The following is a 12,717-nucleotide window of genomic DNA, read 5'->3' as shown; positions in this document are numbered from 1 at the left end:
AAACAGAGAAATTTATTAATCTTCCCCTCTTACACACCAATATTTAATACGTTCATTCTATTTAAATTAAATAATTTTAATAACATCTTTTGATAATTTTAACTTTAAAAATCTCTATGTGTGTGGCTACCTTGCGTTATCTCTACTTAATTTAAGCTTTGTCCAGTATCCATCGTTCCTAATAAATAGATGACGGTTCAAAGTGCAAAAAGTTGCCATTGCCCAACAAAGGTGGGAAGTATTACCCACCTTTCTTTTAATTTCTGGTCCTTTTTCAATTATGCAAGTTATTTGATGAAAGCAAAAGATTTATCTGTAACTAAATTTTATTCGTTACTATTACTATAGAAAAAAAGAACAAATGGGTAGGAAAACAATTAATAACGAAAATAAAAACCAACAGGAGTATAGCTGATTTTTAGCTGATTTGAATTTTAGCCCGGGCAAGAAGGTTTCATTGATAACCTTGTCATCGTGGTGAAAACAAGAAAACAGTCAAGAAAGGTTTCAAACAGAAGTTAATTTGCGTTACATTTGTAAACAAGTCGACAAAGTGCAGTTGCAAGTCTATAGATTTGTTCTCAAAATGGATAAACCACAGAAAATGCCTAAAGTGGCAAAGGTGCGATATTGAATTTCTTTCAAATCTTTTTTATTTCATTTTAATTTTTTAAAACCTTAAATCTTATACTTTTCAGGTGAAAAATAAAGCCCCAGCAGAAATACAAATTACTGCAGAACAATTGCTCAGAGAAGCTAAAGAAAGAGATTTGGAAATCGTTCCTCCAGTGAGTAAAATCAATAGCAATTTATATCTATTAAATATGTTTACTATTAGTTTAAAATAAAGTTGACAAAACGTAGGAATAAATTTGAAGTTAAGTAGAAGTAAATTATTAAGAATTATGTTTGGATGTTGGAACCTGAATTATTTTTATAGAAGGCTATCGTTGCTTTTGGAAGATCGTTCGAGAGTCTTGTGTACTTGATTTGATTTTCAAGTTGATTATAACTGATGAGTTTCAATAAAACTTCATCAATATGTTGTTTAACATTAAATATTTCGTGGAATGAATTTTTTTTGTAGTAATGTATTTAATGGGCTGCCTCTTAAACAGCTCTAAAGGGACTTTAATAATTCTGAAATAATCTGCGTTTTTTGAAAGAAATAATAAGTTGAAGAAAACAAGTGTAATCAATGATACTGTCTTAATTTTTTTTAATTGCTTTTTCAATTTTCAGTCGGAAATAAATAATATGTTTTCATTTCAGCCTCCAAAACAGAAAATTTCTGATCCTGAGGAGCTTGCAGACTATCAACATAGAAAAAGAAAATCATTTGAGGATAACATCAGAAAAAATAGAATGGTTATTAGCAATTGGATTAAATACGCTCAATGGGAAGAAAGTCAGAAGGAAATACAGCGAGCCCGGTCTATCTACGAACGTGCTTTAGACGTAGATCACAGAAATATTACCTTATGGTTAAAATATACAGAAATGGAAATGAGAAATAGGCAAGTGAATCATGCGCGCAATTTATGGGACCGAGCTGTAACGATTTTACCTAGAGCTAATCAGTTCTGGTATAAATATACTTACATGGAAGAAATGTTAGGAAATGTGGCTGGTCAGTAAATTTGATTTTGTAAATTAATATTTTATTTAAATAAATATTTTTTATCCATATATTCAGACAAAAAAATACAATGTAAGGTAATACACCTTAAATACATATTTACATATGTATCTATACCTAAATTTATATATCTCATCCGGTCATTTTTAACCGATTTGATACTTATTCGTAATTTTTGGTTTGTATGTTTTAACTAAAACTCTCACATTTCTTAGTTTTACTTATTAGTACGTCGAAGCAAACTTCGCGCCATATTCAAGAGGGATTTGAAGATATTGGACAGTCTCCATATCCCTCAACATCATCTTTAGAAAGAAAGAAAGAAAATCTTTCTCTCTTTAGAGAGAAAGTAATAAAGCAGTTAAGAATTTCCCTGGTGCTCAGGAGCAAAATCTAATTTTAATAATGATACTACCATCAACTTTCCTCAAACAAATTATATATTCTAACGCATTTCAGCACTTAATGATGGCACATATTATTGGTTATGTTTGATCATTATTCACTTTTCACGCAGAGATGAAAATTAGGGGGTTAGGAAAATAATTAACATGTTGAAAAATTGTATTTCATGGATATTTGGATACCTTTGGATTTATCCATCAGGAATCTGTAGGATAAATCAGTGTGTGATATTTATTAATTAGACGCCACGGTAGACAAAAAGTCTCGGACCGCAAAGCAGAGATGATTGATCCAAAGGCCTGGGATTCATTAAATGTTATCAGAAATTTATTTTAAAAACTGTCAAGTTCTAATTGGCTATTTGATATTTGTTCATATATAAAAATTTTTTAGAAAAACGTTTGGTATTCGGGTAACTAAAAAAAGAAGATATTTTCGATATCATTTTATGAATTGTACTAAATTGTTTAAGAAATTTATTATACCTTATCTGTTAGCTTTCGTCCGTTTCACCAAGGTAGTTTATATTCATTCACATAAAAAAAATTCGAAAATCTTTTCGTACTCAGAATATCTCAAAGAAAATAAGGTTTTCGATAGCGAAATTTGATGGGATCGCAGTGCTTTCCTTAACAGTAGTATGTGAAAGTAAAAATATGTTGGTAAGTTTCTGTTGTCACTGCTAATTCTAGACGGTTACTTACTTTCATGAAACTGGATTTGTAAGTTCTATAAAGTGAACAATTAGTTATGTGTGTCTTTCAGTAATTATTCGGTTTTGGATTTTTTCCTGTCCTCCTTTGTGGAGGTATTAGTATAGCGCAAAACTGAAGTATACACACATTAGTCCATGTAGAACAAATACTTGCTCACTCAATCTTCACATGTAATTAATTGATCGCAATATTTCAGGAGCTAGACAAGTTTTTGAAAGATGGATGGAATGGGAGCCAGAAGAGCAGGCGTGGCTTACATATATTAAATTCGAACTGCGTTATAAGGAAGTGGAACGTGCCAGAAGTATATACGACAAATTTGTAATGGTTCATCCTGATGTACCCAACTGGATACGATACGCAAAGTAAGAAACCAATAGATTAAAAAAAAAGAAAGTTTTTAAAAAAGTAAATTATAATTTAGTTTCCAAAATTCTGTCTCTTTTCTTTTCTCTGTTCCTCCAATTTTCTATCTGATGTTTTTTCTGTTATTTTCTGCTATCCTACGAATTTCCCGAACCATTATTCTATCATTCTAATTCCTGGAATTCTTAATTATCGGTTCAGCCCATCTCATTTTTTGAGTTCACAAGTACCATTCTAGACTCTACATTCTTTATCCAGCGCTTTCTAGGCCTGCCTCGTTTGCGTTTTTCATTTGGGAGGTGGTTTTGAACTCTTTACGGCCAGAGATCCATTCTCATTAGATGGCTAGTCAGATGCAAAATAAAACAAAAATAATAAAAAATAAATAAAAATAATAGATGGCTGTACCATTTTAGGTGTTCGTTCAGATTCTATAGAATAGTTCTCTTGACGCTTATTTTGCCTCTAATCACATAATTAGGGATGCAGTGCAGACAACACACACATAAAAAGTATATGTTACTATTATTGTTAGCATTTTCAATGTTAACAAAGTACAGTAAGATATACTGGGGGTTATTTTGATTTTAAGCGTATTTGGATTTATTTTTCATTTGGGAGCATATAATAGGACTACAATTAGTCGAGAGTGCTTGCAATACAGTGGGTAGCTTTTGTACTCTCTGCTATTCACGTCTTACATATCCTTATTCTAACAGATTTACTTAGGCGCCACGATAGCCGAGCGGTTAAGAGGCGAGGCCTGCAAAGCTAATATGCATTGTGGTACTGGGTTCGATTCCCGGTCTTAGGCCTTGGATTTTATTTAATGGTTAATAAAAGAAATTTACAGTAAAGTATGTTCGCTAATCGCCTCCGTCCACGACAGCTAATTGGTAGTTGGACTTAAAGCCCGCCTGAAAAAGTTGGCTATTACTTTACTTTTTTTTTACAGATTTACTTATTGTGCCCTTAATCAAATTTTAAATTTCTATGAAAAAAATGTGTTTATGAACTGTTTTTCATGTTTTATGTTGTCAAAAGAAATCTTTATTTTATCTTTATTTTAAATTTTATTTAACGAAGTTTTCAAAAGTAGAATAAATTTATTATTTAAACAAATATTTTAATGTGTTTCATAAATCATTGATTAAAGGTTTGAAGAAAGGCATGGTTTCATATCTGGAGCTAGAATAGTGTATGAACGAGCGGTTGAGTTTTTTGGAGAAGAATTAATTGATGAACGTTTGTACATTGCATTTGCTAAATTTGAAGAAACTCAGAGAGAGGTAAATTAGAGGGCAGCTATTAAAAATATTTTGCATTTTTTTTTTTTTTAAATTGATCATCAGTTTTAATTTTTACCTGATAAATATTTGTGGTTTTATATTTTTGTGTTACTTTACAGCATGATCGTGCTAGAGTCATTTATAAATATGCTTTGGACAATCTCCCTAAAGAAAAAACAGCTGACATTTATAAGGCTTATACAATTCATGAAAAGAAATATGGCGATCGAACTGGAATAGAAGATGTAATTGTCAGCAAACGGAAATTTCAGTATCAGGAGGTAATGCCCCTATCTCTTACGTACGAATTAAATTAATTCAGTGTTTTGATGGAAATTAACAAAGGTAGACTGTGACATCACTTGTATTTTTGAAATAATTCAATCTAGAAACTAAAAGGTAACACATATGAATGCGTCGTTCCACAAATTTACCTCAAGGGAAGCTTTGCGTGCCTTTAGTGGGTCTGTGGGAGTCAAAACCGGCAACGGTTGAGGAACAATCACGGTTTTTTTGCAGGATGTTTTAGAGCGTCCATTTTATCATTTTGACCCCTTAGAAGACAATTCTCATATTCGATTTTTCACACCTTCCCTCTAAATCTAAGTTACTTGCTGCAGAATCTTAAATTTCATTAGGACAGAATTGTAAAGCAATTCCTTCCAATCATATCCATACCAAAAATCCTTATTCTGAATTGCCAAAGTGCAGGCACACACCGAAGTAATGTGCCATCCTGAATTTTTCACTTTGTTTGCAATTACCTTCATGCTGAGTAAGTGACAAGCCGCAGTGCATGTTCGCTAATCAGCGCAGCTAGGTTTCTTTTATAATTTCTACTCCTTATAATAATAATAATAATAATATCGTAGTAGCCCTTTGAATTAAGAATATCCAGTGCGCAAAATTTGCCGTATTGTTTGGCAGAACAGTTGGAGAAAGCACCGTCAAATTTAACAATTTATGTAACTAATGCCAATAATATGAATGTTTTTAGTTATTTTCAAGCTAGTTAGGCTAAAGGTAAACTAATACAAATACTTTTCTTTTTTTTTGTGACAGGAAGTCAAATTAAATCCAAATAATTACGACGCATGGTTTGATTTATTACGTTTAGTTGAAGATGAAGGGAATGTTGAAGTAATTAGAGAAATTTACGAAAGAGCAATAGCGAACGTTCCACCAACTAAGGTATATTTTGTCAGAGTGAGATAAAACACTTTGAAATAATTCTAGATTATTATTAGAAATAGGATTATTCATTTCTATTATTGTTTTTAGTTTTTGGCTACATTAAAAAGGGCCAAGCCCTAAATAGGCATAAAACTAAATCTCTAGCTACCTAAAATAACTAATGTGCCTCCTTTTTGTGCAGTCTATATAAATTGCAAAAATACAATATGTACATTTTTGTGATTGGAACATTTTAATAATCGCCGAAATCGACCAAAGTGAATTCCCTTAATCAAAGTTGTTTCCGACATCAGCTTCTGTAGTTTAAATGAAAATTAGGGATTTCGTTGTGCTTGAATACTCGTAGCAATGCCAGGTTTCTAGGAGAACGGCTGACCCACTTCTTCCGGTCATTTCGCCAATTTTGATTCATTGTTGATATTTATTGTACTCAGTTTTTAATCATTCTATTTTCAGTGTTTCTCTTTCTAGGTAGTTCCTAATGTTCGAGTAATGTGTCATTCTTCATGTTTACGAATGTTATCGACTTTATTTATTTATTTATTTATTTTATTTTTTCATTAAGTGGGTCAATTCGTAGTCATGACATCCAGATCAATAAGAGTCACAGATTTTCAAAAAAGATATTTTCCGATCCATACTAGGTAACTTATTCTGAATGTTGCGAAAAACAAAACATATTTTGCATTTATGGGATATAATAATTTAAAATTTACCCATTGTTAACTTATTCTTTAAATGTTCAAGAAATATGACGAAGATATAAGTGGTGTGAGGGAAGGAATTAATTTAAACTAAATGGTTAGTGCACTGACTCTCTTGCAGAAATACAGATAGTCGTTATTAATGTTTAAGTAACTTAAAGTAACATAGAATGGAAAAGTCACCATACGGAGAAGTATTGTAAATTGTAGTTTTTATTGTGTCCTATGTAAAAAGCATTTGATGTTTGCATGTTGTATTGCATTAGAAAAATTAGTTTCATTATTAATCTTGGATTCAATTGTTCTAATTATAGGAAAAAGATACTTGGAGAAGATATATATATTTATGGATCAATTATGCACTTTTCGAAGAGTTAGAAGCAGAGGACATTGAACGCACTAGAGAAATTTATCTCACGTGTTTGCAACTTATACCTCACAAGATATTTACATTTAGTAAAATTTGGCTTCTTTATGCACACTTTGAAATAAGACAGAAAAATTTGGCTGCTGCGCGTAAGACACTTGTGAGTGCAAAGATTATAAATTTAATCATTGTTTTTTTTCTTTCTGACATTTCATACTACATTCCATAACTAACAATTCATTATTTTGTAGGGAATGGGGTTAGGAATGTGTCCCCGTGATAAATTATATAGAGGATATATTGATCTTGAAATTCAGTTAAGAGAATTCGATAGATGTAGAATACTTTATGAAAAATTTATTGAATATGGTCCCGAGAATTGTATAACATGGATGAGGGTACGTAATACTCTTTAACTTTTCTCTATCTCTCTTAGAGATAGAATGAAATATATTTCTACCTTTAAAATTATGAGTAGTTTGCAGAGCTGGAGACGTTGTTAGGTGATATGGATAGAGCACGTGCTATTTATGAGCTAGCAGTTAATCAGTCCAGACTTGATATGCCAGAAATTCTCTGGAAAGCTTACATCGACTTTGAAATTGGATTAGGAGAACCTCAAAATGCTCGACAATTGTACGAAAGACTTCTTGAGAGGACTCATCATGTGAAGGTAGAGAAACATTTTTTTAGCTTTTTCGCCACAATTATAAAAATCCTATTTGCAGAAATTAAGAACATAAACGCTAATTTTGTTAATTATCAATTAGCTTATTCACCCCTTTCCAATATTTTAAATGAACAACGTGAAAATTATATCAGTTTTGAAATTTTGTATGGGCTGCAATCATCCATTCTTTCTGGGCTTACTTGATAATTTACTTGATATACTAAATCTTGTGTGTAAGAATATATTTCTTTACCTCAGGTTTGGATGAGTTATGTCCAGTTTGAAATGACTCATGGAAAAGAAGAAGGTTTGGACCCTGTATCTTTAGCTCGTAAAGTTTATGAGAGAGGTAATAATGCATTACGCGATTCTGGTGAGAAAGAAGAACGAGTTCTTCTTCTAGAAGCTTGGAGAGATCTGGAAAAGAAACACGGAGATCAAGAAAGTTTGAAAAAGGTAGAATCCAAACTTCCGCGAAGAATTCGAAAAAGGCAGAAAATCATTGCTTCAGATGGGGTAAGCATTTTAATTTTTATATATTCCAAAAGTTTGAATTACATATTTCTAGGAAAGGGATTAGTTCTATAGCAAGGCTAGTCTCTAAGTAAGTCGTAAGTTCTAAGTAAACTTACTGTCCTTACAAATGTAGGAAGGTTCACTACGCTGCGAAGAGAAAGTGGGGTTATATTTCTTCTACCTTTGGTCTCTGGTGGTATTATCATCATCATCTACACCTAAACACAACCACAAAACACCTATGCCTTTAAAATCTTTTACAAAATCTTGTCTTGGGGTAGAGGCTACAAATGATGATAGATGTACATTAGATGTAGGTCCTCACTGTGCCTGGCTACCCAACACATCCCTTCGGCTTTAGTATATGCTGAACAGGTGTCTAGAAACTAATCCATTTCTGGTCACTTGGCTAGAGTAAAATACACATGGGTGATCCAGAGTATTGCGGATCTTGCTTCTTGGACGCCATTTGGTTGTGCTGGATGAACTTTAATCAGGTCAAATTCGTCGGGATCTTACATGCTCGCGTATGTTGCCTACACTTAGGTTGCTGGTTTTAGGTTGTGGTAGCTACATGAGTCCGTAGAGGCAATGGATAGTGTAGGGCTTAGTCCTTTCGCGCACTCTAATAATAATAATAATATAACAATTTACAGTTGATTGTTCTTGTGTGCACCACATATAAAATTTTTGCCTGAATATTAATTTTAAAGTTGAGAATGAAAAGGCCCTCATTCACTCCCATAATGTAAATAAAAATTAGTAATATTTATGTATATTATTATGTTTAGCAGTAAGTAAATAAAAAAAATAAAGGAACGCGATTGAAGATTCTTTTATTTCTCTTTTAAGGCTGATGAAGGATGGGAAGAAGTTTTTGATTACTTATTTCCTGAAGATGAGGCTGTTAAACCAAATCTCAAATTACTTGAAAAAGCTAAAGCATGGAAGCGGAAACAAGCAGAAACCGAAGTAGATGATCAAGAGATTGTATCATAATGGATATTTTCTATTGTTTAGATTAGTTAATTGGTATAGTATCAGGATGAGTTTAACTTAACCACCAACTTTTTTTTCTCAAAAGTACCGTACTTTGAAATGAGAGTTTGATATATAATATATATATTATTTATGTATATATGTACAAGACCGAATTTTGGTTTATTTTTCGACCATTATTGATAGATGGTCCTTGGGAATGTTGAGAAGCGGTCAAAAAAACTTTTGTTGACAAATTTCTTTTTATATACCGTCGTTTCGGCAAATTTATTGCCTTCTTCAGGGTAATATTAATTTGTAGAGTTATATGATCAACTATATCATCATAACTGTTAGCAATAATCGCCACAATGTGTTAGTGTTAATTCAGATACCTGAGATTGTGTATATTTATAGTAATTCTGTATACTCGTAATTTGTAAAAATGTAAAAAAAATGTCTAAAGTTTTCAAAAAGTATATACATATATATTTTTCCTCTTTTGTGAGTTGAATGCAAAATCTTGAGTCTAAGAAGTATTTATTTCAAAAAAGAGCTTTTTTAAAATACAATTATTATTTTTCCTTCAATCTAAAATAAAAAACTGGATTATAAAAATGAACTCTATACCCTTAAATTGTAATTGAGCTGCCTGCAAAGTGTTTTATCATGAAAAAAAAAAGCTTTTGGAATAAATTCTTCTTAATAATTGTTTAAATAGTTAATGCAAAATTTTATTTCGTTTAAGGAACAGCTGATGGAAATGTCTTCCAAGTATGATTGTCATGATTAAATTTTGTTTTCTATGTAGTATGTAAATATAGAACATTTGTAAGTCCAAGTACGAAACGATATCCCGGATTTGATAGTTTTATTCAAATTCTATTTAAACAAATAAAAATATTTATTCGTCTTAATCTCCACTTTATAGAGATGTTACTTTTATTTATTTTTTTTTTAAATAAATCCATTAAATGAGTTTTTAAATACCTGTCTGTTTACTTAATGTAGAACGCTGACTTCGGCTCCCTAAAATTATGATTATTAAAACTATCAGGTCAGTAAACTATCAACTTTTTTAAAGGTTTGATCTTTAAAATCTTGACGAAGCATTTAGTTGAACTCAAGTTTGACAATTAATTCTCCTTTTCTATAAAAGATAATATTCCTAAAATTGTTTAAAATAACCAGCACAACCTCGTTCATTTTTGTCAACAGATCAAATAAGTTTAGAGAAAAACTTTGCCAAAAATAGGAAAAACCGGAGTCTTCAGAATAGTTCTCGTTCTTGCTGTTACATTTTATAGGTTATAAGTTACTGTTCCACACATCGTGTTTCTGCGGCTGGATGAGCTTTAGATAATGCACTTACTGATCCTTCATTTATGTTAACGGCTTCAACGTTGAGTTCACTTTAACTATTTTGATGACTAAAATAATAATAACCTAAAGGAATCAAGTTAAAAAAAGGACAAGAATATCACTTCTATTGAGTTTTGCTGAAGTGCGATAGCCACAATAAATCCACTTCTGGCAAAGCGGATAATTTGGACAGGTTGAGACGCTTCCCTCAGCAAATTACGGTTTTCATCTGTTCGGATAGAATATGAGCTAGGTTTTGGAAATTCATGGCCAAATAGAGATCACAACACAGAAACACACAAAACCTCTTTCTTAGAAATGTACCTTAGCCGAGTTTGCATTGATACCATGTGCTGCGCCTGTTCTCGCCGATATTTATACTTTCCCCCATGTAGATAAAGTTTCTCTGTAAGAATTTTAAGAAAAGACTGTAGAAGCGACTTCAAGATTTGTGATAAATGAAGGTAAATGTATAAGTGGAACATGTTACAAATACTATAAAAATCGAAACTTCGCGGTTAGCTGTGAAAAGTGAAATGAATGCGTTTGAGTGAAGAAAAGAAAGAAGAAAAATACATAAGATTCTATGTGCTTCTATATAACAATTGTGAGGTGCACAACATTTAAACTAAACATCTCTGAAATTTGCCCCGAGTTCCTACAGTTGTAAAAACAATCGTAACAATTAAAAATAAATTATTGCATTAATTTTTCATAAAGTCGATACTATTTGTATTCAGTACATTCAAAGTAAAGCAATTTATTAGAAAATTAATGAAATTTATTTACACGATTTATACTTAAAAAATAATTGTCAACTTAGCTATGACTTCAATATCTTTGGCATTTTACGCTTTATGTAACTTACTAGCACAAATATCTTAAATGGGTAGTACTGTTTTTCTTTCAGACATTTTTTTTGTTTTGTTTTGCAAAAAGATGTTTCAGGAAGAATTTTGCTTTATGACGAACTCTTGATAAGCTGTTCTGTATTTAAGTCAGGACCTACAGTGGTCAAAAAAAGTATTCGTACACTGTTTTTTTAATTTATCTACTGAACTTTTGTTTCTCGGATGACTATTTCTTCAGCACTGAAATCGAAGATAGTAACAATGAATTTCCAGTGCTTTGTAATGAATGAGAGCTCTCATTTTCTTTTATAAACATAAAGAATTGGTTAAAAAGCAGTAAAATAATTTATTGTATTCAAAATAAGTATTCATACACACAGTCTGAATGTTATAATTAACGCAAAACTAAAGACCTAATATTTTGTATGCAATCCCTTTGCATTTTATTATTGCCTGAAGCCTCCTTGGCATAGATTCCACCAGGTTTAGTGTCTCTTGAGATGTGATTTCTGCTCATGATTTCTTTAAATTGGTTATGAGCTCTTTTCTGGAAGAACATTTCAATTTTCGAATTTTCCGCTCCAAATAAGACCATATATTTTCAATAGGGTTTATATACGGAGACTGTGGAGGGGTGAGAAGTTGTTTCCGGGCATTATAAAGTAGTCATTCCTTAGTATTTTGGGCTGTATATTTGGTATCGTTATTCTGTTCAAAGAAGTATGTGCTTTCGATTAGCACGCCAACTCTCGGAAAGCCTCGCGCCAACTTCAGGGACCCTTGTTACGCCACAGACCACCCGAAATCGCCTATATGCAACGAGTTACAAAGGTAGAACTGCAAGGAAGAAACCATTTATTAGTGAAATCAATGGGATGAAGAGACTGGATTTCTTCACTCGAAAGTTTTCCAATAAGCAGCTTTTTAATTCTTCCCAAATTCTTTCTGCAATTCTTTATGTTTATGAAAAAAAATGAGAGCATTAAATTCATTGTTACTATCTTCGATTTCAGTGCTGAAGAAATAGTCATCCTAGAAACAAAAGTTCAGTAGATAAAGTAAAAAAAACTTAGTGTATGAATACTTTTTTTGACCACTGTATCTTCATTGTAGCAACTGATAAATATTTTTAAAAAAGTTGAACACATTCTCATGAATATGAGAGTAAACTCCCTAAAATTCAGCGCCTTAGGAGTATTCAACTACATTTGTTTTATTTTTTTTAAGGCGCGTCATTTCACTCAGGTCATTAGAACCGGAGTTTTTTATCAGTGCACTGCCGGCCTCTGGACAGCGTTCACTTGTTACAGAAAACACTGTCCAGCACCGAACAGTGAGCTGTAAGAAGCTCCTAGGAAGAGAAAATTTAAGGGTCCAGCAGCTGGATGTTCGAACTCTAACCACTCAGCTTGTCCCCTTCGCTTTTACACTATATAAGCAATTTAATGGAGTATTTTTTTTTTTTTTTGGCGCATCAACAGCTGAGGTCATTAGCGCCCGGAGCTTTTTCCAGTGCACTGCCGGCCTCCTCGTTACAGACAACACTGTCCATCACCGGACAGTGAGCTGTAAGAAGCTCCTAGGAAGAGAAAATCTAAGGGTCAGCTGCTGGATTAATGGAGTATTGTTATTTTAAATCAATAGTATAAAGATCTAAGTG

The 12,717-nt window shown here is 32.2% G+C and overlaps 1 protein-coding gene across 1 annotated transcript; it reads left to right on the top strand.

Moving 5' to 3' along the window:
• Positions 1 to 17: 17 nt before the first annotated feature.
• Positions 18 to 9,831, top strand: crn (pre-mRNA splicing factor crn). The gene is made up of 12 exons (XM_074135240.1): positions 18 to 622; positions 699 to 788; positions 1,273 to 1,630; positions 2,957 to 3,125; positions 4,283 to 4,415; positions 4,535 to 4,696; positions 5,478 to 5,606; positions 6,628 to 6,840; positions 6,932 to 7,078; positions 7,159 to 7,353; positions 7,609 to 7,866; positions 8,719 to 9,831. The coding sequence occupies exons 1-12, from the start codon at positions 587 to 589 to the stop codon at positions 8,863 to 8,865; spliced, it is 2,037 nt and encodes a 678-aa protein (XP_073991341.1). The 5' UTR covers positions 18 to 586; the 3' UTR covers positions 8,866 to 9,831.
• Positions 9,832 to 12,717: the final 2,886 nt, after the last annotated feature.

The sequence above is a fragment of the Rhodnius prolixus genome, unplaced genomic scaffold (genome assembly GCF_049639745.1).
Source record: "Rhodnius prolixus isolate KJV_2025 unplaced genomic scaffold, Rpr scaffold_1, whole genome shotgun sequence".
NCBI classification, from domain to species: domain Eukaryota; kingdom Metazoa; phylum Arthropoda; class Insecta; order Hemiptera; family Reduviidae; genus Rhodnius; species Rhodnius prolixus.
This window is presented reverse-complemented; position numbering and strand designations above follow the sequence as displayed.

Bases quoted from the DNA above. Each gene is read 5' to 3' on its own strand.
- crn (XM_074135240.1), top strand. From the start codon at position 587: ATGGATAAACCACAGAAAATGCCTAAAGTGGCAAAG. The intron at 5,607-6,627 runs GTATATTTTGTC...TTCTAATTATAG, and splicing joins CGAACGTTCCACCAACTAAG to GAAAAAGATACTTGGAGAAG. The intron at 6,841-6,931 runs GTGAGTGCAAAG...ATTATTTTGTAG, and splicing joins CTGCTGCGCGTAAGACACTT to GGAATGGGGTTAGGAATGTG.